The 26,666-nt window shown below is 42.9% G+C and overlaps 1 protein-coding gene across 16 annotated transcripts in view; it reads left to right on the forward strand.

The window, feature by feature from the left end:
* The window catches only part of DLG2 (discs large MAGUK scaffold protein 2), a 1,558,615-nt gene that overhangs the window by 1,425,374 nt on the left and 106,575 nt on the right, over window positions 1-26,666 (forward strand). The window contains exon 18 of one of the 16 annotated variants that reach the window (XM_075061770.1): window positions 2,757-3,003. The exons of the other annotated variants lie outside the window; for them this stretch is intronic. Within the exon in view, the coding sequence (XP_074917871.1) occupies window positions 2,757-2,811 (55 nt within the window). The 3' untranslated portion in view covers window positions 2,812-3,003. Of the gene's footprint in view, window positions 1-2,756; window positions 3,004-26,666 lie in introns of those variants that run through there. 16 annotated transcript variants of the gene reach the window in all.

Below are 26,666 nucleotides of genomic sequence, written 5' to 3' on the forward strand. Positions count from 1 at the left end.
GATTTGCTGTCAGCCCCTCATTTTGGCAATGGAAAGTGTACTGCTAAAGGTCAGCATGTGGGGCTTAATGCCAAATATTTTAATAGCATTCATACTTTTTAGGCCTTCCACTTCTAAACTGTTTCCTCATGCTGAGCATACCATTTGAAATTCTTGACAATTGCAAAGTCCAGGGAAGCAATATGTCAATCTCCAGGCAGTGACAATTATTCCTAGGGGTGTGGGAGGAGCTAATTCGGGTGGTATGATTGCAGAGATCCAATTAAGGCTAAATCCTAGATTTTGTCATTATGCATTCAGCATGAGCAGGGAGGGTAGCAAAGAAGGAATTTAAGCAAGAGGAAAATACTTAACGTAGGTAATTGGTGGTCTCATTGCAGTTCCTAGTGACAGGAACCCCAACAGGCACTAATTGGTACTTCACTAGAGAAGTCAAGGACTGAATGGGAATTGAGATGGAACTTCTCTCATATCCCCAGAGGCTGATCTGTCCAGACCAGGTTGGAAGTATTTTGAATAGGCAGTAGGTTTAAAACAAACAAAAGGAAGTATTTCTTCACACAACGCACAGTCAACTTGTGGAACTCCTTGCCAGAGGATGTTGTGAAGGCCAAGAACTAGATAAATTCATGAAGGATAGGTCCATCAGTGGCTATTAGCCAGGATGGGCAGGGATGGTGTCCCTAGCCAGAGGTTGGGAATGGGCAAAAGGGGATGAATCACTTGATGATTACCTGTTTTGTTTGTTCCCTCTGAAGCACCTGGCATTGGCCACTTCGGAAGACAGAATACTGGGATAGATGGACCTTTGGTCTGACCCAGTATGGCTGTTCTTATGTCATGGGTACAGGTCTAGCACCTCTGACCCATCTCTGGTCTCTCTCTTAATGCACAACCACTGGTGTCAGGACTTCTGCCTTAACTTTTCCTTTCAGTGAAATCGTGATTCTCCAACTCTCAGACCAGGCCCTGGTCTGCAGAATCCCTGTGGTCTACTATACTTACCAGTAGGTCCAACTGTGTTTGATACTTGCAGTTCTTCCCTTTGGGAGTCTGTGACCCATGTGAAATGCAGTGACCAGACAGCCTTCTTAAAACCAGAGCATTGTTTAATCTGAACAGTTGGAATAAATCTTAACAAAAGAGAAAAAGGACTTTAAAACAATACCCAGTCTACCACATATCTGTTCTACCTAATGACTTACCAGCCCCCGTAAGCTAGAAAAGCCTAACTGCTTCAGACATGCCAGCCAGTGTCTTTGTGTGTCAGTCTGTTCCCCAACAGAAATTCTCTCTCAAACGCCTCTGCCCTAGAGAGACATGCACCTTTTATCCAGCCAGAAGTTCTTTGTCTTCTTAGTTTCCTGAATTTGGCCTGCTTTCCAAAGTAGTTTGGTGGGCTCAACAGGATGTCAAGCCAGTATCTCTAGAGCAGGGGTTGGCAACCTCTGGCACGTGCCTCGCCAGGGTAAGCACCCTAGTGGGCCAGGCTGGTTTCTTTACCTACCACGTCAGCTGATCGCGGCTCCCACTGGCCACGGTTCGCCACTCCAGGCCAATGGGGGCTGCAGGAAGCAGTGCAGGCCAAGCGATGTGCTGACCGCGACTTCCCACCACCCCCATTGGCCTGGAGCAGTGAACTGCAGCCAGTCTGAGCCGTAATCAGCCGAACCTGCAGACGCAGCAGGTAAACAAACTAGCCTGTCCCACCGGGGTACTTACCCTGGTGAGCCGCGTGCCAGAGGTTGCCGACCCCTGCTTTAGAGTCATTGTCCATTCCATTATCATGTGACAATCTTCAATAGTTTGTTTGTCTTATCATGGATCATTGTTTAGAATTCCTGTTTCCCAACATCCCTGTTGATTAAACCCAATACACCCAACAGTAAAAATCCCAATACAGTATCCATAGATTATTACAGAATAGCCCTATGTCTGCCACAGGAGGCATCTTGGGTGGGGCAAATGTGGGGACATTTTTGATGTCATTACCAGTACAGCACTTGTTCTGTAAATAGAGGACTTCATTGTGCTCACAATCCAGCACCTTTCACAAGCATCAACTTAGTACACATTTTTTTTTAAATCAAAACTTAATTTTAAATACAGGTAGCATATTTCTACCTGGAAAAAGATTCAGAAACCCAAGGTCCCCATTGGCAGCACTCTCAGTGTAACTGACTCCATAGCCTCTGAGTAATCTTTTCAAAAGCACTTAAGTGCCATTTTCAAATTGATTTAGACACTTAGGAGCCTAAGTCTAATTGAAAGTCAATGTGACATAGAGATCTGATGGTCAGATTTTCAAAGAAATTTAGGCACCCAAAGGCACCTACTGGGATTTTCAATAGTACTTAAGCAGGTGAATCAGTGGGAGTTAGTCACTTGAGCTACTTAAATGCTTTTAAAAATCTGTCTAGGCACCTATCTGCATCTTTAGGTGTCTTTTAAAATCTGAGCCTAAGTGCGTAGATCACTTTTGAAAATGGAACATAGGCTCCTAAGTTATTTAGGCCCTTTTGAAAACATTACCCTCTGTCTTAATACACAGCTGTTGAAGTAACATCTGTTGTTTTTAAATTCGCAATTGGAAACAAATAGTTTATAATTTTGTAAGATGGAGTTTGATTAAACAAAAATCTCCAGTAGTCATCATGGTGGCCTCGAAGTAGCCCGATACTCTTCTGATGTCTTTTAGCCATATGTCTAAATATCACTTGCCATACCACAAATACAAATCTGTTCTTTTATTTCAGAACTGAGCAGAAAAGCCTCAACCATGAAACCTCAAGAACCTCAGTTCCTTTTTAGTTGCATAAATTCATGCAGTCAAAGCCAAGAAAGCTGGCTATGTTCAGCTCTACTAAAAGTGTACTTGAGAAGCACTGTATTTTACATATTATTATTATTTGTTTGGAATGTGGTAGAACCTAGAGGCCACAGTCAGGAGCTTGGCCTCCATTGTGCTAGGCACTGTTGATTCAAATAATATGTGGTTGTTACTAAAGTAGCTTCTGTCTTTATTAGGTACTGGGGCAGTGGGGTGGGGGTAGGGTGACCAGATGTCCCCATTTTAAAGGGACAGTCCCGATTTTTGGGTCTTTTTCTTATATAGGCTCCTACTACCCCCTACCCCCTGTCCTGATTTTTCACATTTGCTGTCTGGTCACCCTAGGTGGGGGGGAAGAATGACATGGCAAACATGCCATATTCTCTGAGGTTTTGATTTGCTGGGGACATTAAGGATAGAATCCCCTTCTCATTGCGGAACCTTTGTGAGAAGTCTGCAGCATAGGAGAATATTGTAATAATGTTCTTGAAATTCAGGCCAAGTGCATTTTAGATGATCATTTTGGTAAGCATCTGTGCAGTGTGTGAAAGGACAAGATGCTGCTAATTATCCTAAAAATGTCTACGTAGCAATTCCCAGTTATGATAGAAAGTTAAAGATTCCATTTTTTCTTTATTTCTTCTTTATTTAAGATGTTGCGGTTTTGCCGTTCTGCGTTGAATACGAGCTTGTGTGTGTGTGTGTGTGTGCTTATATTCAGCTTGAAATGTTTTAGCGTTGGAGTTTTAATTGGGATAAATTTTATTGGTTAGGCAGTGCGTGGGTACATAAAGCAATTGCTGCGTAGATAAAATTACACTGGGAAAACCAGAAGAGAGGAAAACAAGTTTCTCTTAAATTGAGAATTATTAAAAAATAAATACAACCAGTGCACCAGCAGCAGCTGATAGGAAGTGTGGGTCTTTCTTCTGCCCTTCTTATGGAAAAGTGTGAGAGAAAAGATAGTCTGTGGCAGGAGCCATGCAGTTTCCAGCAGACCCTTCCAACTGGGATTGAATTTGCTACTTTCATCATGGAATGGGCAGTGGGTTCAAACCCTGAAACTTGCAGATTCCCTCCCCCCTCTCAAGACCTTGGGGGAACCACGGCGTGCTGGGGTTGCCATACCAATTCTGGAGACTCCCTGTCTACCACTGTCTCTGAAAGCATGTCTCCATCTGGCTCCTTCACCTTCTGCTGCCCTTGAAAATGACTTGAGGAAGGGTTCTTTAGTGCAGAGAGTGGCATGCAGAAAGCTAATACAGTCTCAGGCTCTGTGAAGGTTTGTGTGGATTCCGCACAGAATCCTATTTGACCCCACCCTCTCTGAAGATCCTCTGTTTTAGGAAGGCAGCTGCTCCTCTCCTCACACAGACAGGGAAATTACACATGCTGATGTTTGGCATAGTCCAACCCCCTAATAATTGGAACACATTTAGTCATTAATATTAAATGAAGTGTAAAGACTATACAGTATGAAGATAATGGGTCGTAGGTGCTAGAACTGCATTTGTCACAGCTGTTAAAATGTAGTCTTAAAAACTGTATATATGAAGAAGAAACCAGAGAGAGGAATTTTTACATAAGGAATTGTGTAGCTCTTTGAATTCCTTTGTTTAATTTTGGTGGTTTGTATTCTTGCTCTTTATCTTAGTCATTTCAAAGAGCCACTGCTGCTTCATGGAAAAATTCCTCTTCAACTGTATTTCTGACTATAAGTCATATTTTCTGTGTTTCTCTTTATCTGTTCTCTTTAGTAGTGGCTTTATATAAAAATACTGTCATTGTTTCTTAAGAATTCAGCTATTCCTGCTGCCCGTGAAGTACTAATCCCCTGTTTGGGATGTTATCAGAATGTCCAGAGCAACGAACTGCAGGGCCACAAAGAGTATTATGAGACTCTAGGTGAGGATTGAAAAACAGGAGATGATTTACTCTTACTTTGCCATGTAAATCGCTTCAGTGAGAAAGAACAAGGGAAAGAAACAGAAAATATGATGCCTGTGGAGGAACTGATGTGTAATGGGCTAAATAGTGGTTATTTATAGCTTGTTTATTGCCTGGCTAAGGTTAATGGATTTGTTTTGGATCAATTTGCTTGAATTAGAGTGCTGAGACAAGGTTCTGCTTTTCACCACTTTTATTTCTTAGCAACTCAACTGCTAGCTCACAAACCCTTTGATAGGAGGGTAGAGTGAAGACCATCAATAAAGCTAAACATTGTGCTATACACAGATGACTTTTTAGTGTTGACTACATTCTTGTCTTTTGAACTCAGAGGTTAAAACACTTGCTCTTGCAAAATCATGTATATTGGTTTAAAACAGCTGCGCTGTCCACTTCCAGTTCTCCAGAGTCACTCATGGGCCGTAGAATATGGCAACCTTTTGAAGGACTAAAATATTTAGGAAGTGAAGTCCCTTGATTGAAAGGAAGCCAGCCAGTGGAATTTTAGTATTAATGGTGAAGCATTGGCAGGATCTGCTAGTGTAGACATGAGGAAACTATGCCATTAAATTAATAGATGCCCCAAATCATTTGTGTGTGTGTGTGTGTCCTAAACTAGATCAGTGCAAGATTTTCAGGAGATATATAGGTGGTCATGTCAGAATTATACATCTCACTGCAGACAGTTGAAAACTAGTGTTAGAGGAAGCATACCATGCCAAAGAACCTGCCTTCATAGGATTGTTTCTCTGATTTCTAGATGAAAAGGGTTCAGGTAAGTTTACTTTCCAATTTTTATGTATTACAAATTGAACCTCTGCAGAAAGGTCTGTAAATATTATTACTGTGGGGAGTTAACCCAGAATCCATCTGACTGTTTAGAACCCTGAATTGGACTTAAGACTTGGGCTAAGTCTACACTGCATTTTTGTCATTAAACTTTTTGTCGGTCAGAGGTGTAAAAACATCCCCAACCGACAAAAGTTTTAATGATGAAAAGCACCAATATGGAAAGTGCTTTGTCAGTGAGAAACGCTCTCCCACCAACAAAGCTATCGTCCCTCATTGGGGATGGTTTTATTTTGCCGGCAGGAGAGCTTTTTCCTGCGGGCGAAGAGTGGCTACGCTGTGTACAGCGGTATGGCTGTAGCGGCACCGCTGTATGATACGCGGTGTAGACGTAGCCTCAGATCCTTTCATCTCTAGCTCTAGTGGTTTAAATCTGTCCAAGATCAGTTGTGACCAAAAGTCATTGCATCTCAAAGAGATTGTTGTCTTTTGTAAAGTGTTTAGATTGGCATGCCGCAATCCAGATTTTTTTTTCCATATCTAAACTGACTCCTTTACATCACAAGTATGAGATGAATCACCACAGTTCAAATGGGCATGGAATCTCAACCTCTGTCAGCCCTAAACATGGTCCTCCAGGTCAGGGCTGCCCCTTGATGGGCAACGCAGGGTAGCTTGCACTGCTACTGCCCATGCTATACCAGTTCTAAAGATACTGTACAGTAAAGAGAGTACCTCAGGCACCTCAATCCAGGGAGCATTAAATTCAGTATAAATGTTTGTTAAAAGGAAATTATTTTTGTCTTCATTTTGTTGTATTTGGTGTAAGGCACTTCCAAAGCTTTGACAGATATCAAACAGAGTATTTTAAATTATTGTAAGCCTCTGTGTTTTACAGACTACTATAACTCTGGACATCACACATGGTTCCATATCAGATTATTGTTTTACTGTGCCTGCCTATATGAACCTGAGCTTAATGCTTAGTGGACTGCTAGAAGGTGGTGATGAGCATAGTATAAGAAACCTATATAGAATAGCTATAGCTGTAAAATCATACAAAACTATAAGAAATCTTTAAAAGAGAGAAGTTTCAGAATTGTTCACAAAGGTATCTTCAATCTTTCAAATCAGTATGCTCACAGGCCAAGTGATCTGGAAAAATGAGCAGTGAGATGAGAATCAGGGAGCCCTGAGTTTTAACCTTGGCTTTGCCACCAAGTCACTGGATGACTTTCAGCAAATCTCTTCACCCCTCTGCCTCAGCTTCCCCATCTCTACAATCATGGGGATAATATTGTTTCCTTACCTCAGAGGGTTGTGAGGGATAATTAACTAATGTCAGCATTGGTCTTTGAACACTAAAAGCATTATATTTGTGTTTGTGTTTGTTTGTTTATTTATTGAGCCACAAAGGTGGCAGAAAGGGTAGAATGTGAACATTTGCCCTAGTAATTTATCGGGATTCCATATGGCTCAAAGGAGATGTGCCTTTAGAGGACATCAGGAGCTAGGAACATTCTATTGTGTGCTCTGATTTCCAGAACAATGAATCCTTTACTTGGTGGTAGAGACAGTGCATGCGCTGACATAACTCCTTAAAAACAGACTTGATGCCATAGTTGTACTAGCACCTGGGGAGAGCTCTGTTTTGAAAATAGTTACAACTGAAGAGTTCAGTCTCCAAAGTTTGTGAGGATTGCAAGCAGCATCCAGTTGGTTACATTTATAGAATGCCTGTTACAGCCACCATTTTATCCTACTTTCTTTCTGGAGGCTAAAGACTCCCGTTGGCTTTAGTAAGCATTGGATTTGGTTTGAAAGATGGAATTCTCCTCTGAAAACCCTAAATGTGAAAAATGAACATGTAAAGATGACAAAATGTTGCGCTGAAGATCTGGGAAAAGAAGTTTCCCACTGCAAGAGAGAATCAGTGAAGATAAAACTTCACTAGATATGGGAGCAGGGGAGTTATGAAGGGGAATGGCAATTTAAAAATATAAAAAACTTCCAATACAGAAGCTGTAATAGCCTGGTCTTTATGTCCATAGAAATTACGGAGCGACTCAACACTGCAGTCTATGGCATGATCTACATCTCTTAATCTATTAATTAGCAGAACAAGCCTTCAGAAGTGTGGAGCATCCTTTCCTCTCTGCACATTTCTCTTCAGACATGCAGATTTACCATAAACAAGCTGTAAAGGCAGCCAGTGTTGTATCTGCTGTTTCTATTTCAGTAACAAAGTGCTCTGCATTTTAGGTCTGCTTGTTTTGCAAATCAATACATTTCTCACATTCTTGTCACTTGCCCCGCCCCCCCAATTGCTTCAAAATTCATTTGCCACTCTCAGGAATAAAATCAAGATCTATTAATACATACACACGGGCAGCGTGTTTTTCTAGACTGGATGGTTGTATAATCGCATCCACAGTGCCACACGTGAAATTACTTCTCTTTCGTGCTGCAAAACTTTTATTACAGAATTATAGCTTTGGGAGGGGAGTTCGATGAGTGAACTTGGCACCTAAATATTACTATTTTATTTTGATAATCCACAGAGTTTACACAGCCCTGATTGTACACTGCATGGCAAGATAGAAACCACTACAGCTCTCTCTTTGCATCAAAACATAAATGGTGTTAAGTAGGATTTTTCATAGTGTTTGGTAATTTTCCTTTGATGAATCTCAAGCAATTCCAAGTTCTAAATTATAGCACAGATTGAAAAAAATGTGTTGCAAAGAATCTCTCTAAATGGAACAATATAGAGAGAGTGATTTTAGTAAAGCATTTGTTAATATGTTTAGAAATTGTCAGATGTGTGTATGCCTAACCTGCACATGCAAAATAGGTCACTGAGCTTGCAAATGCATATTAGAGTTGGGAAATGGCAAATTGTGTAGGCAGTTACCCATTTGGCATATTCCACTTAAGGATGCATTTTTGAATAGTCTACCACTAGTGTTCAGCTATTGTTCTATTAATACAAGGTGTGGTCCAGTTCCCATTGAAAGCAAAGGGAGTCTTTTCATTGGCTTCAATGGGAGCTGTTCCAGGCTCATAATCAGGTAAAAATCCAAGACTTTACTTTTCTGAGGCAGAAATAAAGCACAAATAAAGATCCCTCTCCAAAATGCCTCTATTTTTAAAGCAGGGCAAGATGGTCTCTTTTCAGGCTGAGCTCATTCTTAATCCCTTACTCCTTTTTTGTATTTGTATTTGTTTTTGTATTTGCTGTTTTTTGGAGCAGGAAGACTGTCCTTATACTATCAGCTCAGTCCTCTGGTTTATGGAGCTTCAGCAGCATCTGCTTCCTGACTCTCTAACACTTCCCAATTTGGTTCCCTAGTCCTGAAAAGGAAAACAGGGTTTGGGGCCTTTTTGGTCCTACTTGGGTAACCCAAAGCAAGCTGCCTGGGGGCCTGTTGGGACTCACATGGGTAGTATCTCCTTTGCATAGATAATTTTATTATTTTGGAGCTCGGCATGGAGCTAATAGCTAGAAAAAAGTACCCAGTTTACAGAACAATCCAAGACACTCTAAATGGAATAGGCCAATCAGACCAATTCATATGAAGGAACACAGATGAAAGGTTGCCTTCTGGGTTCTACGGTCATATGATTATTTTGTTAGCATGTCTGAAACCTATTTTACTTATCATTTTTGGTAAAGGGGGTAGTTATTAGAGGATAGGAGAGACTGATCTTTAGAATTGCTGAGTACCCATGGCTCTCATTGGTGCCCTAAGTGATCAGCGCCTCTGAAAATCAGGCCCATAAGTTTTCAGAGATCGTTAATTAAGGTCCCAATAATGGGGTGTGTGTGCTGTGGCTGACTAGCCATTCTCTATGTAAAAGACAAGTGTGAGAACTGTTAATCTGCAGACATTCACATCTCAGTGGCTCTTAAGTTGAGACTTTAAAATTTGTTGGTGTTCTGGTGTGAAATGAACTAACGTGATATGCCAAAAGTACGGTGGTATGCCTGAGATACGTTCTGGGTGTATGAAATTTGATATACCTGATATATGGTCTGGTGGGGCTATTAGCTGCCAAATGACCTGGCTAAAGATTTCTCTAACACTGTGCTTATTATCTCAGCATATTTTCCTGCTGTATTAACATTTAAATAGTTAACAGTTTTTAAAAGGTAAAGTTGGTTTTACGGATATTAATTTTACTCCCTTTGGGGAGGAAAAAATCAGGTAATAGACATCAAAAATCGAAAGTATAATCACAAAAAAGTCACAGCATTCTCATCTCAGATTCTGACACCAACCTTAACACGCTACCTCTTATATTTACATTACAGTTGAGGCAGGACATTGCTGTCAGGGGCAGAAGAACCAATTCAGCCAAACTGAGCAAAAGGTGAAGCATTTGTGCATCTTTATGAGGTTCTGAATGTCATTTAACTCCTTCCCCTACCATCTGATGCTAGGAATCTCAACCCACTGCTGATGCTCCGGCTTCTTTCACTAATAATGCCACTGGCCAGATATCTCTCTTTGTGGGAGATGGTGCAGTCTTTACCCAAAAGGTCCTTGCGGGGGGGGGGGGGGGTTGATGGGAAAAGTCCATTTTTATCAATTTTTATTTGCCCTCAAGCAGTTTTCAGTCCTCTCCACAAATGATTAACCAACGCTGGTCCACCGATTTCATGAGGTGGCCCTGAAAGATTTGGGTATGAGTTGTGAGATCGATTCTGTGGAAATCCCACCAAAACTCACCTTTCTTTTTTTAAAAGGGTAATCGGGCGCCACCTCAAATATCCCTGCTACAGAAGAGAAGAGAGATCCATGCTATGCTGAGTTGCGCATATTGGCCATTATTTTAAAAATCATTTCAAAGGATGATTCTCCAATGGTGAATTTTAGCTTGTTATGGATCTACTGACAAGATGCGACGATTTCCTGTTAAGGTGTTGAACACACACAATCCATCGGCATTCAGCACTGGCAGGATAAGGACCCTATGGAAGTAAACTAATACATTACAATTAGTTTGTTTGTACCGGAGGATCAAGCTCTGATTTAAATCTTGTATTGTAGAATAATAGTAACTACGTAGGATAATTCCTTTAACAAAATTAATTTTCCCATTGATCCGAGTTCCCTATCAGTCATCTGTAGAAAGTCGATTCTTACCTGGCCAGTGGATCTTGAGAGTATCACTTGCATTCTAATTTTGCTAAATTACTGGCCGTGCAGTCAAATCAAAATGAAATACGAATTAACAAATGCCTGCTGTGAACAGATTCTCTACAAATATGGTAAATAGCACTGGCACATTGTCGTCCAATAAGATAGTTAGTACACAATGACCTAAACGAGTACAGACTAAGCTAGGAGCATGCACCTTTTATTTTCAAATAGGAGATTCCTTCATAGCTTTTATATACATTATTCTGTTTTCCCAGATCTTACTATGCATGCCAGTTTCATAGAGCAGGCCTCATCAGAGAGGAGCACAACTAGAATACAGTAGTTCCTAAAGCAAAAATGATAAGAAGACTTGCCTTGTTTAGAGATGGAATATATTCTGAAAGATTAATCACCAAAACAGCCACGTATGGTCAGTGGCTATTTTTAATCAAATTTAAACATGACACTTAAGGCAAGGAAAAAATGGCAACAAAAGTAGCCTTCGTCCTGGATAAAATGTCTGAAAGGATCCAGCAAAACATGCATCTCGGCTTTTCTGCTGTGTTTGAAATATCGTTTAGTCCTGACAAACACGCTCTTATGTTCATGTCAACAGCTAAGAAAGGACATTGTTTAGTTTATTGCTTGGTGAGGTGCTGGGAGAGTACAAGCCAAAGCTAGAACATGATGTAGACAAGAAACCAATCTAGGTAAAATGCCCTATAAATTTAGTCAAGGCGGGGGGTATACTGCAGCAAGTAAGTACATTGTTTACAGTACAAGCAAATAAAAAATGTCAGGGTTTCCTAAGTCAGCGGTAACCAAGTGAAACAAAAATAAATATGCTTAGCACTATTAATGTGCCTCCATCTGAGATCTCACATAAATGATCCAGAGGCATGGTAGAGGCAAACACCCTCTAACTAAAATTACATAGATCATAAAGTCAAGATGAGTCATTGTTGCAATGATAGGTGCCCAGGAGGAAAGAGTGAGTAATTTTCTTGTGAAGGACTTCCAAGAAAAGATAAATGAGGAGAATCTTCCTGTGCACATTGAGAAATCCACTTGTGAAAAGGGGACCCAGTTGGTTAAGTGAGTAGGCCGTGTGAATGCGTGGCTTCTACCATAATATCTTGTTATGCCTATCATCAGAAATATAGATGGCTAGTGTACTATATAATGAATTGTGAAAATCAAGTAAATTGCCTACCCAGAAATTAAGGTCCATACAGAGTCAAAAGCAGCTACAATATTCAAGATTTGCGCTATCGTCACTGTCTTACCAGAACAAAGTCCTTCAGCAAAGGTCTGAGACCAATGCTGGTCTGGGACCACTACCTACCAGTACAGAGGTGACAAAACTATGGCCTGCAGGCCTCATCCAGCTGCCTGGCGATCCCTCCTGCCTGGCCCCTGAGATCCTGGTCCCGGAGGCTAGCCCTCGGCCCTCCGCCACCGCTGTTTCCCCTCCCCTCCCGCAGCCCAGCTCACTGTGCTGCTGGCGCAAATGCTCCTGAGCGGTGGGGTTGCAAGCTCCTGGGCAGCAACAAGCTGCAGAGCCACTGACCACGGTGCTCTGCATGGCACAGTGGCGTGGCTGGCTCGCACCAGGCAGCACCAGCTGCCTGTCCTGCTGCTCTGGGTGGTCAGCTGTATGCACCGACAGCCACCGTTCTCCAGGCAGCGCGGTATAGGGAGCGGAGGGGGGGTTGGACAGAGGGCAGGAGAGTTTGAGTGGTAGTGGTGGTCAGGGGACGGGGTTGTGATAGGGTCGGTGCGGTCAGAGGTCAGGAAGACAGGGGACTTGAAATGGAGGTATGTGTCCCCAGGGGGGCAGTCAGGAAGGGGTGGGGTTGATGGGTGGCGGGGGGCAGTCGGGGGAGGGGTTCTGGGGGCGGTCAGGGGACAGGGAGAAGGGGTGATTGGATGGGGCAAGGGTCCTGGGGGGAGCAGTCAGGAATGAAAGGAGGTTTTGGATGGCAGGGGTGCAGTCAGAGGTGGGGGCTCCGGGTACAGTCAGAGGACAGGGAATGAGGGGGGTGGATGGAGCAGGAGTCCTGAGAGTGGACTGTTAGGGGGTGAGAAGCAGAGGGGGGTTGGATGGGGGCAGGGGCTGGGCCACGCCTGGCTGTTTGAGGAGACACAGCCTCCGCTAACCGGCCCTCCATACAGTTTCGGAAACCCCATGCGGCCCTTAGGCCAAAAGGTTTGCCTGCCCCTGCCCTAGTACTATGAATCCAAATGGGTTTCATGCAGCTAGTTTCATAGACTGCTGTGGTTGTCCTGCGGCTGGTTTGTCCAGGCTCTCCATGTCCAGAATAATGTGGATGCCATGCAGCCAGTCCGCCTAGGACTACAGGAGTCATGCCAATGGCTGGACAGTACGTTTCGTTCTGAATCAATTTAAGTGAGGGATCGATCAGACCTAGTAGGTTGCTGCAGCATCTCCCATGCGGTGGTGCTGGAACAGTGTTTAGAGTGGGGGCGCTGAACTGTGCCCCTCCTTACCCGTGTCCATGTCGCTTATCACCCCGTACACTGGGGCTGGGAGCAGGGCCGTGGCTCCGGGAAGGGGGAATGCAGATAGGGGCAAGGCAGCCAAGGCATGTGCCACAGCTGGGTCAGGGCCAGGAGTGAAACCCCCAGGCACGGGGCTGGTGGCTGGGACCCTGGGCTGGCAGCGGAGCCCCTGAGTGTGGGGCCAGTGGCCAAGACCACAGGCAAAACCGGGGGGTGCAGCAACTCCTGCGCCTCTGAGTCCCTGGGATGGTGGGACTTAATTCTGCCTACATGGGCCCCTCCTGATGAGTACTGGATGGGAGCACTGTGGGGTTAAAAAAAAAAACGCCTGTGTATGTGTGTGCATATATTTATCTATATGTATATTTGCCTTTCAGCTCTCTGTATCAGCTGTTTTATCACCCATGAAGCTTCTGCTTATAGCTCATGCTTCTCTCACAAGCATTTATTTGCTTTATCTATAAATAGAGAAGATCAGAAATTGCTTCTAGACCTAGTTAGGTAAAGTTAGTGCGAGAATGTCACTTACTAAGTGAAATTCAAACAATGAAACTAATCCACCCACTTTCATGAATCTGGTGTTTTTTTAAGTCCATTCTGTTGCTATTGGAGACATTCCCACCCCTTCACCCCAGACATTACACAACTTCAATTATAGATTCACCTGCTAGTTGCTATTACGGTACAGGATGTGTATTGCTACGCATCCATTCCTACGTGCAAGATAATTTCACGTTGCTAACTTTGCTGCAGTTCCCAGAACTAGTTCCTGACATGGCAGGTAGAAGCCAGGAAGATCTGATTTCCTGCTTCTGAAACTTGCAGTCCCAGAAGTACTGTTTTCAGGATGGCGTACTTCTGACATAAGACAACAGTACCATTTTGGAGGGAAGTAGTTACTTGGGGATGCAAGCAGGTATTTGTATTCCCATATATCTCTAAGCTGTTAAGGTTTTGCTGGGCCACTTTGGGAATAATTTTGGCAGTAGCATGCTGAGGATGTTACCCACCCCTGTCCATTTCAAAGATGGGTCAATACTTTTATTTTTCCTGGAGGCCAGAAATTTATATAATCCTCCCTCTTAACAGCCGCTATTTCCTCTGTCACAATTTTCCCTTCATTATGACTTTGGGGCAGTTCAGAATTCAGACTGAGATTGTGGTGAATGACTGCTGTAATTACTCCTTTCTTTAGATTCTGGAAGCCAGTTTTTAAAGATAAGGATTGTCAGTTATCAATCATGAGATGAAAACCTGTCCTTACAGTCATCAAGTACTATTGTGACACCTTATCGTGGATGGATCATAAATACCGTGTCAGATTTAAGTCTTGTCAACAGTTCTCTCCAGTACCCAGCCAATCTGTTTTTCAGTTTGTTTGTCAAGATTTATGCTGTGGGGAAATGTTAACTCAGGCTTTACCAGAAGTAAAGTTTAACTTTGTTATTGAAAAATGCCACCAGTCTGTTAAGCCCCATCCATAAAAGGAAACTTACTCGTGCCTGACAATATTTTACTCCTGAGGGAATTCTGTGTGACTGCACATGTGCATAATTCATGTCCCCCACAGATTTTTTTTGTTTTGTTTTCCCACAGAATAATAGATTCTGATGGGAAAGCGAAGTGAAGCCTCGAGAAGGGTCACATGCCCCTCCCTGGCAGCAGTCCCGAGTGGGGTGCGTTACTTCAGGTGTCAGTAGCAGCCAGGAGAGATGTACATCATCTCCTCGGGGAGAGGGGGAGCGGGTCTTGGCGTGTGTGTGACACTCTGTCCTTCTTGCTCGCTATCGTGGTGCACCTGGTGTGGAGGGGCAGGACCCCAGGGTATTTCTGGGGCCAGCCCGGTCATTGTGCTGTGTCAGGGTTGGGTGCAGCCTCGCTGCTGAGTCCATGACTGGGGGTGGAGGCTGTAGGGTGATCCATGCATTCCCACTGGGAGGCAGTCCCAGCGCATGCCCCTTGCCCCTGTTACTGTGCCCGCCCTGCAGAGATATGAGGCTGACACAAGCAGCTATGGGGAGCCTGGGCCAGGGACGCCATTTAGCAAGTTTTTCACCCGACATCTGCTTGCAGTGCACACCCCAGTCCCAGGTGGAACTTTAAGCTGCAGTGCGGCACAGCCAAGTCCCCTCCTCCAGGAGCCAGGTTCTCCAGCTGCAGCTCCTGCAGTCAGTTTTTTCCACTCTGCTAGGGCCTCTGAATGTGGGGCAGGCAAGGAATGGATCAGTCAGGGCGGGAGGGGGGGAGCATAGGGTACCCCATGGTGGGAGTGGGTATGGGGGAACACAGTGGCCTCTGTGGTGGCAGGGGGCGGAGAAGCAGAAAGTCCACAATGGTGTGGGGGAGCAGAGGATCCCTAGTGGTTGGGGGTGTCACGGATTCACAGGTCGTGCCCACTCTTGGCCTTGTGTGATCTGTGGGGGGTGCCCCTTCAGTGAGACAGCCGTTCTTGGGGGTCCACTCTCTCTCGGGGTTAAGCCCCTCCACCTCCTGGAGCCGCACCTCTCAGAGCCTTAGCACTCCTGTTTCTCGCCGTGCCCCCCCCCCCCAGGGAGTTCACTCGCTCTGGATCCCCAGGGCCTCCACCCCCAAAGGGGATGATGCAACCCTGTTCCCTAGACCGGAGTGACTCTCAGCCAGCGTAAAACAGGAGGGTTTATTGAGAGGTGAACACAGCACAGGAAACTCTCGGGCCTCGGGCCTGGCCTCCTTCAGCACAGCACATCCCAGTTTCCCTGCACCCAGGCAGGCCCTGCCTGCTCCCCCTCTCCAGCCCAGAGCCCCCCTGCTTCCCAGCTGGGCATCTGATATCACCGGCACCAAACCCTGCCTCTGTTCATTGTCTTCTCTCCAGGTAAACAGGGTCACCTGGGCCTAATCTCCTCTCAGCTCTCCTCTGGCTGGAACCAGCTGGTTAGATCACTGGGGTCCTCTCTTTGCAGCCCATTATCCTTCCACTGGCCGGAACCGGCTGCGACTTCTGAGCTGGGTCTCCGAGTCGCCAGTCACCAGTCGCTGGGGTATCCATCCTCCAGGCCATCAGCTGGGGTCCCAGCTTCCCTTTCTGGTCCTCTGTAACAACAAACTCCCTCTCCCCTCACCTCATTAAACCAGTAATACCTTGGGACACTGAGTCCCATTCCCTCTGCATACATCCCACTGAAAAACACGAAAAAAAACCAAGAAAACCCCCCACTCCGTCACAAGGGGAATCAGAGGGAACACAGGGCCCCTAGTGGTGGGGGCTGTTGATGCCTGAGGTGGCCAGTATTGTGGAAAGGGGGAGTCAATCTCCTCCAGGGGAAGGGAGAGGTGAGGGCAAAGGGCTGTGCCCTGAAGGAGGAGGCAGTGAGTGTGGGAGGAGCACCTGAAAGGGAACAGTCCCTGGGGCAAGGATCCTGAGGGAGAGGGAGGTAAAGAAGGGTCGGGGGTTAGGGGCTGCTAAGGGGATCTTGGGGTCCATTTGCCCTCAGAGAAACAGGAAGCACCCTCACTTCTCCCTGGGAACAGACTGGGGACAGACACCACTAAGCTAATGCTTTCTCTCAGCTGACTAATTTGCTCTCTGCCGTCCTCCTCATCTCTCCTACTTTAAGGTAACTTATACTTTGATCCCGCAGTGAGGATCCATAGGGGCACAGGGGTTTCTTTAACTCTCTACTCCTGGGGGAATCTTTTTTGTTATTCTGTATTGTTACAGACATACTTGCTGATGGGTATTTTGAAATAAATTACCAAAATAATTGAAACCAACATTATTATATTGAGTTATTTTGGCAAGTAAAATATGCAGAATTTTAAAATATTGTGCACAGAATTTTTTATTTTTCTGTGCAGAATCCCTCCAGGAGTAAATATTTCTCTGTGAAATGAACCTGAAAACTGTTTAACTGATAATGTAGAGAGGACAAAAAATGTTTTTAGCACCATTACAGGGAACATGACTGAGGCAGGGTTCCCAATCTGATGTGAAGTTCCAAGATTCAACTACTGTTTCTATAATACCATTGAAAATTGTTTTGTCTTATCTATGCCAGCAGTTGAACCATTTTCCACACTGATTCAGTGGGGACCTATGCAGCAATGAGGATATGCAAACAAGACTTTATAGCAAACAGAAAAGACACATATAAAGCACTCGTTGATCCTTGGTGACTCTGCCCTAATCCTTCTTCCAAACAGGAAATTAAAGTTGGATTGACAGCCCATCTAGGCAGAAATTTATTAAAATTGTAGGGTCTGATTCTGATCTCTCACCTGTGTTTCTCCATAGAAGCAACACTGATTATTTTACACTAGTGTAAGCAAGATCAAAACCAGACTCATATTATTATTACATCTCCGCGAAACTCCCTGCTTTTAGTCTGCAGCCGTTCATAGGAGTTATATCTTTGAAGCATCTTTGAATTCTATTCACATGAGTTTCCGTTTGGATTTTGGGCAGAAATGAACCCAGAATTTCAGAATAAAACTCACTACTGTCAACAGGTTTCACCTGGTTCCAGGTCAGAACTATGTGAAACCATGATTTCTGAGAGCCAAACTCTGAAATCTGGCCTAAATCACTAAAAAGTGAGTATAGATTCACTTGAAATGCTCACAGGCTTCAGCAAAGCCTTCAGCAAAACTGAGCTGAATTTTAAGCTTTGAGATAGAGCATCAGGAACTGCAATCAGCAAGTAATGCTTGATGAATTAACCAGGTATTACTCAGAACACACCTAAGAACACGCTGAATTGTAAGCTTCATTATCTGCATGTGTGTATGAACTTTCCTTAAAGTTGTCATGTGGGCAAGGTCATGGGTTTTTTTTTCCCTTGATGCTTTCAGGATTTCTATACTTTTCTCATTTTGCTAGTGTATTTTGGTGTATAGTTTTTGTTGATTGTTAAGACACAAATATTGCACAATACTGAAGCAAAACATGGGTCCACTAAAAACCTTGAAATTTTTGTTACATTCTCTCTTCAATCAGTCAATTTGTCTGCTTTCGATTTAACATTACTAGAAGGTCAACTTGCCAAAACTGCCTTTTGTATTCTCATTAAGAGCTGTGTAGTTATTAGAACAAAATTCAAGCTATAGCTACAACTTTTGGCATTAGTAAGAAGTTAAATAGCTTTTGTTCAAGACGGCAAGAGACTTAGGAAAACCATACTCAGAGGAATAACAAATGATGTACATGATGTTCCAACTGAACCTGCTAACAGGGAACATAATTGAAATAAAGACTTTAATGTAAGAACATTGGAAATGTCTGAACCTGGAGAGTCTGGACACAATGAGGTGGTTTCCCCCACAGTAGGTTATGAAGGAACTTGGACAATGAGTTTTAAATTACTTCTTTTGAGGAACTTTGTAAAATATTAATCTATTGTAGTTGGCTTCTGAATGTTCCATATACTGAAATTCTCCACGTGCCTGAATGTATTATACTATAAGATTCTTATTCACATTTCTGCAAGGCCTTTAAGCTCTGAAGACATTCCAAAGTTGCAGTGGACATGAATTTGAAATGTGTATTTGGTGAGAGCAGATTGTTGTGATGTTTGTTATGTACATTCAGTAACAATTTAGTCTTTAACTCCTTGACCAGGTCCTAAAGAAACAAAACAAAACCCCAAAACCAAAAAATCAACAACAATAAAGCCTGTGTGTGTTTGCATTCAGTGAAAGTAACACTAAATATGGCTCTATTTATTAATCCAGTCCTAAAGAGTGTGTCTCTTTTTATTAATCCAGTCCTAAAGCATGTGCCCTCATTATCTAGGCCAGGGGTTCTCAAACTTCATTGCATCGCGACCGTCTTCTGACAACAAAAATTACTACATGACCCCAGGAGGGGGACCAAAGCCTGAGCCCACCCGAGCCCCACCACACCAGGTGTGGGGGCCTGTAACCTGATCCCCGTCACCCAGGGCTGAAGCCCTTGGGCTTCGGCTTCGGACCCGAGTGGTCAAGCTTAGGCTTTGGCTTCAGCCCTGGGTGGTGGGGCTTGGGCTTTGGCTTCAGCCCCAGGCCCCAGCAAGTCTAACACCAGCCCTGGTGACCTCATTAAAAGGGAGTCGCGACCTACTTTGGGGTCATGACTCACGGTTTGAGAACTGCTGATTTAGGCAAAAGTGCTATTAAAGTCAATGAAAATTTTATCCAAGCAGCTACTGCTAAATGAAGCCCTGCATGGTTAATGGATACAAAGAACATGGAACATATATCTGTGCTCCTCTGACTAGAAGTCAGGTTGCTATATGCCTAAGGACACTAGGTATTCAGATTCTGCATTGATTGGGGCCATATAAGTGCACAAAGCTGCTGTTAGATAGAAACTGATGCTGAAGAGCTGTGATAAGTTGTTCATTGTAAGACTCCTGCTTGAAGCTATTGATCTGAGAGCCTGTGAGTCTTAGTTCTCTGAACTTTTCAAGGTCACACTGTGATAAGAAACTTCTGAATTAGCAATGTGAAAAGACATTAGGATTGATGCTAATGTATTGCCAGAACTTGTTTGTAGATCATAGAAATGAAACTGGATTTTACCTGCATCCAAAATAGTAGAAAAGAAAAGGTAATGTGTGGTGCTTTTGAGTAGTTTTTTATGGGATACAATGTGCCCATTTAATGTCACAGTATTAAATACAGGTTAATGTGACCTACGCCCAGATCATACCTTCCCAATGGAAAAGCCCACTGGAAGGCCAAAGTTTGGCCTAAATTTTGTCCTTGAGACTGCAGACATTCTGCCTCATCATACATTGGGGAAATGGTTTGTTTCTCCATAGAGTAGCACTCCAGCTCCCAGATGTGCTGATATCTGTGGGAGAATACCTCATATCCAGAGTGTTCACTCGGTGGTTCAGTGATTTCACTCTTCAGCTTGCACTCCACAGTACTTCCAGGAGCTGTGGTGTCCCAATTCTCCAACTCAGCCAGAATCTTTTTTGTTGAGGGGATTGCACTGTGAAATGGGATTCCAAGTGAGATAATGCTGACAGGGCAAGAATTATCTTACTTGAGGAAATCCCAAAAGATTTTAACAGAGATGATGACCTTGAGTGTGGCCATCTCCACAACTCTGCTTCCTCCTTGACTAGTCCTATGTCTCTAAAACCAGAGATGCCCAAATTCATGGAGTTGGCACAGAAAAGCTTCTGAGGACAGAGATTAGCTCAAACCAACTGTCATGGTATAATTCCCCACTCTGAACCTTAGCGTCCAAAAGATGGAGTACCAGCATGAATTCCTCTAAGCTTGACTACCGCTAGAACCTGTAGCGCTGCCACCAACCAGGGAATTCCAGTGCCTGGTACATCTGGTCCCCCCAGACCTTGCCCGGGGACCCAAGACCCAGACCCTGGATCTTACCACAGGAAAGAAACCCTTTCCCGCACCGTTGCCTCTCCCCAGGCTTCCCCTCCCAGTGACCCTGGAAGATCACGTATTCACAACTCCTTTGAGTTAACAGAGAGGAAATGACCTTCTCCCCTCCTTCTCTTCCCCCTCCAGATCTTCCCTGAGAAGACAGTAATCCTGAAACAGAGAGAAATTAGCTCTCTCTCCCCCCTTCCCTCCTTTCTCGCCACCAAGTCCCTGGTGAATCCAGACCAGTCCCCTGGCGTCTCACCAGAATAAAAAAACAGATCAGTTCTAAACAAGAAAATTTGATAATAGAGAGAAAACAGGTAAAATTATCTTTTAAAGTTAAGAATGGATTAGACACAGAGTGTTTTCAGCTTATAGACACTGGGAATCACCCTCCCAGCCTAAGATAAAGCATACACATTAAGAACCTCTTAGTAAGCAGTTAATCCCAGCCCAAGGACAATTGAATCTCCGCTCCAGCCAACAAATGATCTTGCACCAGCAGTGCAAAAAAGAAAACATAGCATAAGCCTCACTCGCCTTATCTACTCTAGTACTACTATTTGAACTTATAGAGCCTTTCGGAGAAATTGGAGAGAAACCTGGTTGCACATCTGGTCACTCTCAGAACCCAGAGAGAACAACAACCAAAAACTAACAGCACACACAAAACTTCCCTCCCTCAAGATTTGAAAGTATCCTGTCCCCTGATTGGTCCTCTGGTCAGGTGACAGCCAGGCTTACTGAGCTTGTTAAGCCTTTACAGTCAAAACAGATATAAAGTACTTCTGTTCTATTATCTCCTACTATCTGTTTATGACACAACTCCTTTGGGGAAAAAAACCAAACATTCTAGTGGGGTTTCTGAGCCTTGCATCCCTCTCTGTGGAAAGAGGCAGAAAGATGATGTAGTCAGTGAATTCGAGTCTTCAGTTTGTTGAGTTTTAAGATTTCTCTTAAGAGTTGCTTATGGGAATCAGCCAACATCTGTCCAACATTAGGGACAGTTGAGCTCTCATTAGGCTTCAAACTTCCAACCGTTCTGAGTATCTTGTTGTGATGATGTATCCCATAATGCCTTATGGGAATATAACATAACTGGAGTATGTTTTATGCTACATGTGCCATGTAACTTATCTCTGTAAAGGTTATGCGCTACTGAATCTATTCATCCTATTTGTACACATATATCATTTTTATACTTGAAGTTATGAATATTGGCTGTATACTTGCTTGATTTCTAAGTAAGCTTTGTACGGCATTTGGTCAGTTTCTTTAGAAAAGAATTTGCAAAGTTAAGTGCCCAATCAAGAAGCACTTAAGGAACAATGGATCTTGGTATGCTCCAATCCACACAAGAAGTCTACTTGAGGATGTTCAAGGCAGCGTGTGAACCATGGCTGCTACCTGTAGTTCTGAGTCATGCATGGACATGTGACTTGCCCATGTGACTCCAAAACTCCATCTTGGAGCTAGACTTTGCATAGGAGCGAGGAGGGGGACTCCACCCACAAGAGAGAGTCTATTTAAACCCGTGGGAGACCCTCCATTTTGTCTTCAGCTGGCTAAAGAGAGAGCCTCTCCACCCCCAAGGACACCTGAAAAGAACTTGAACAAAGGACAGTAACTACAGGGGGTGTGAGTGGTTGCTGGACCCAGACTAGAAGGAGACTAGTCTGTAAAAGGAAGCCGACTGAATGAGATTTTATTTCCATTCAGTTTCTTAAACATAGACTTGCATTTTCTATTTTATTTTGCTTGGTAATTCACTTTGTTCTGTCTGTTACTACTTGGAACCACTTAAATCCTACTTTCTGTATTTAATAAAATCACTTTTTATTTATTAATTAACCCAAAGTATGTATTAATACCTGGGGGGGGGGGAAACAGCTGTGCATATCTCTCTATCAGTGTTATAGAGGGCGAACAATTAATGAGATTACCCTGTAAAAGCTTTATACAGGGTAAAATGGATTTATTTGGGTTTAGGCCCCATTGGGAGTTGGGCATCTGAGTGTTAAAGACAAGAACACTTCTGTAAGCTGCTTTCAGTTAAGTCTGCAGCTTTGGGGCAAGTAATTCAGACCCTGAGTCTTTGTTGAAGCAGATGGGCATGTCTGACTCAACAAGACAGGGTGCTGGAGTCCTGAGCTGGCAGGGAAAGGAGAGGCAGAAGTAGTCTTGGCACATCAGTCTGGCAGTTCCCAAGGGGGATTTTGTGATCTAACCTGTCACACTTGCCTTTGCAAATAGTAAACAAGGACTGGTCTTGTTGCACTCAGAACAGATTAAGCCAAAAGATAGACATGATTTATGTGAAATGTGGCCACAGAAACAAATTGACTCCAATTGCGGATTGTTGAATATTATACGCATTGATATTATGGGCAAAATTTTCAAAATGATTTTCTGTTAATGCAGTTTGCAGCTGAAAATTTGGAAACTGCATAGTTTGCACCAGGACTTGAATTGCAAGTGAAGATCTGGGTACTTACTCCTCACAACTACCTGAATGCAAGTGCAAATTTTGGAACTTAAAATTACACTTTGAAAAAGGGGAACTGGTCCTCAGACCTTTGTAACTTTGCCCTCCTAAAATATAGGATCAGAAATCTGCTCTGACGTACACCCTAAACTTTGCCATAAATTTCAGTAGAGTTTCATGGATCAACGACGACACGTGAATCCAAATTTGAATGCTTTCTTGAACTGTAGATAGCTATGGAAATGATTAGATCCATCAGATCTGCTGAAGAATGTTCATATCAAAATGAAATGGCTCTTCATAGACTGGGACACTTGTTCATTAATTGAAATTATGATCTGAGACTGAAAGAGATTTATCATTTCTATAATTGCATTTCTCCCAAAGTACATACACATTAATCTTTTCGTCTCAGATATCGATGAGGTTTGGTTCATTATTTTTAGAATTTATGTCTTGATTTCTTAGCTTCTTTCATTGATAGCAGCAGCAGTCTAAATAAATTTGTGAAAATTTCCTTCTGCCAATATTTTGTCTGGTATTGACATCACCTGTTAGCCAGGAAATGTTAGTTATGTGGTTAAAAGACAAATGTTTGTTTCTTGCCTGCCCATATTGTAACCTTTGAATTGGCTTTCCATTCTCATTCATCAAAACAGAACTTGCAGCAAAATTTCAGAAGGGACTATTCAGTTGTACCCCACTGTTACAATGAAGGAGCGAGTGCTGCAGATTTGAGACCATACGTTTACATTGGAAAATTAATTACAGTCCTCCAGATAGTTGTGATGCCTTATTGAACCTACATCTCACAAAGGGATAGATTGTAGGTGGCCCTTGCAAAAGTGAGTACGTGATGGTACAAGGAATTTACATGCTCTTGCTCCCTCTACTCCATGCAGGGGCACCATCACACTCCCTCCACTATAGATGTGTGTCCTACATACACATCGAATGGTCCAGTGGTTAGGGCACTACTCTTGTGCTTGGAAGTCCTTGGTTAAATTTCCCAGCTCCACCACACACTTCCTATATGACTTTGGTAAGGCCCAGATCCGCAAAGGCATTTAATTCCCCTTGATTTAAGTGGGAATTAGGTGTCTAAATACCTAATACTCTGTGCCTTAGTTGCCTCTCTGTATAAAGGGGAAGTAGTATTTCCCTGCTTCGTAGGAGGATAAATACATTACAAGGCTGTGAGGGGCTCAGATACTAGGGTAATGAGTGCCATAAAAAGTACCATAGACAGAATTTCACTAGCCTAGGTATTCTACAACTGGGGATTGGGGCCTCTCAGGGGGTCGCGAGGTTATTACATGGGGGGGTTGTGAGCTGTCAGCCTCCACCCCAAACCCTGTTTTTACTCCAGCATTTATAATAGTGTTAAATGTATAAAAAAGTGTTTTTAATGTATAAGGAAGGGGGCGGTCACACTCAGAAGCTTGCTGTGTGGAAGGGGTCACCAGTACAAAAGTTTGCAAACTACTGCACTAGCCCAATCTTTAAGTCCTTATAAACCTGAAATCCATATTGAAGTTATTAGGAGTTTTGACTGTCTCGGGATTAAGCTCTAAATATGCCAATTTTGGAACATGCACCCTGTTCTACATGGTGAAGCACGCGTCTTGAAAATATACTTGCTCACACAAATTGCTTTTTGCCCTAGAGTAGAAGAAAATTAGTGCAGTTCTGCTTTTCAGTGTTTGTCTCATGGGTAATATTTTGAATACATAGCCCATTCCTTCAAATACATTTATAGTGTTGTGATCCAGTTGCGTGTTTTATTTGACTTCTTCTTTGGCTGTTTCAGGCTAAATCCTGAGCAAATTTCAGAGAGAGAAGTGGGTATTCACCCACAAAAGCTCATGCTCCAATACATCTGTTAGTCTATAAGGTGCCACAGGACTCTTTGTCCCTTTTCTATCAGACTACTTTGCATTCAATTTTTGCTTGCCTAACTCTCCCCTTATCAGTATGCAAATGAAGTAGCCATTTTTAAAAAATGGAGCAGTATTAAGTGTGCGTTTCATTACTGCAAGAATTCTTCCCAGTTGAATACCATTGCAGTGCACTTTATTATAATTAGATTATAATGTATTCTCATTCATTCAATAATGTTACCATATTCTCTACTCTCATAAGACAACAGTTAAGCCATAATCGACTATCAAGAGCTCCTTCCACGGCCAGTGTTTCTTCTCTATGATGCAGATCACCCCCATGATTAATTAGAAAAAATAGGAACTAATTGTTAATTACTTGAAAGCACATTTCTGTGCCTGACACAGACCTACAGATAATGCTGTTCCACCAGCTGAGTTACTAGTAGTATTTAACAATTGGTACAGGTCTGTCTCATCTTTTGCTGGGATTACGTTCCGCAGTCAGTGCATAAAGCGAAAATCGTGTATAGTCAAAATGACATTGAGTCCAGAATCGCCCGCACTACAGAAACAGTGTTTAAATTATTTTTCTCTCTTTTTTTGTTTGTTTTTGTTTTTGCTGACCACGTAAAGCTGAAATTGCACATATTAAATGTGCCTAAGATACAACAAACCTATATGTTCAATACACAAGCATTTGTAATAACCTAAAATAAATCCCTGATCTAGGTTTCTTAAAGTCAATGGTGTTACATTAGGGATGAATTTGGTTCAGTCGGAGTACTCGTGCTCTGAGATGCAATCCCTCTTCCGGTCTGCTCCAGAGACTGTGCGGCAACGTGTTGCCCCTTGGTCAGGGCTTGGGAGAAAGCTGCAAGTTTAGTCCATTGTTTGTCCTTTGTTATTTATCCAGCTCTAGTCCTAATACAATTATATTTGCTTCTGTCTTTCATGAAGACCCACTCATTCTTGCTTTATACGGTATCACTAGCTAATGAAAATGTGTCATAAAATTATCCTTAAGATTCATTATAACTGGAAGTGAGGTATTAAGATACTATAATCATTAGCAACAAAATATAACATAGTAGTTGCCATGTTATAGAGTTCTGATTTTTTTCAAGCGCTCACATGACTATTAACAATTTAACATATACATCACTTATTCATTTCTGTCACTTCACTCTTGTCCTTACCCTATCCTTCCGCTAAATCCTAATCTTCATCTTTTCCTTGCGATCTGTTGATAGAAGATAATCACATTTTATTTAATCAACCTTACTGTTGGAAGAGATGCTGTGTTAATCTCGCTTAACTGATAGGAGTGAGTGAAGGAGTGGCTGCGGTTCTAGCTACTATAAAGCAGAATAAGAGGGGTTTGTAGCACTGTGAGAAGAGAGAGTTTGTGTGTTTTTCTAAAGCTTTGATTCTTCTTTTCTGGTATTTTGGTTTCTCTAACATTCAATATTGTTGCTGATCCCTTGTCCCCTAAGGAAGAACCTAGCAGAAAAAAATCCCAGTATTTTGAAAGCAATATACTGATTTAAGTTTCTTAATGCCAATGTTTAAGGTGTTAGAATGTTGTATAAGGAATTCCAAATCTCACTACAACAACCCAGGATGCAGTCATAGTCCCATTGATGTCATTGGCAAATGGATCAGATTTTTACTCTCCACAGACCTCAATGAATAAACTGTTTCCC

The sequence above is a fragment of the Chelonoidis abingdonii genome, chromosome 1 (genome assembly GCF_003597395.2).
Source record: "Chelonoidis abingdonii isolate Lonesome George chromosome 1, CheloAbing_2.0, whole genome shotgun sequence".
NCBI lineage: Eukaryota > Metazoa > Chordata > Testudines > Testudinidae > Chelonoidis > Chelonoidis abingdonii.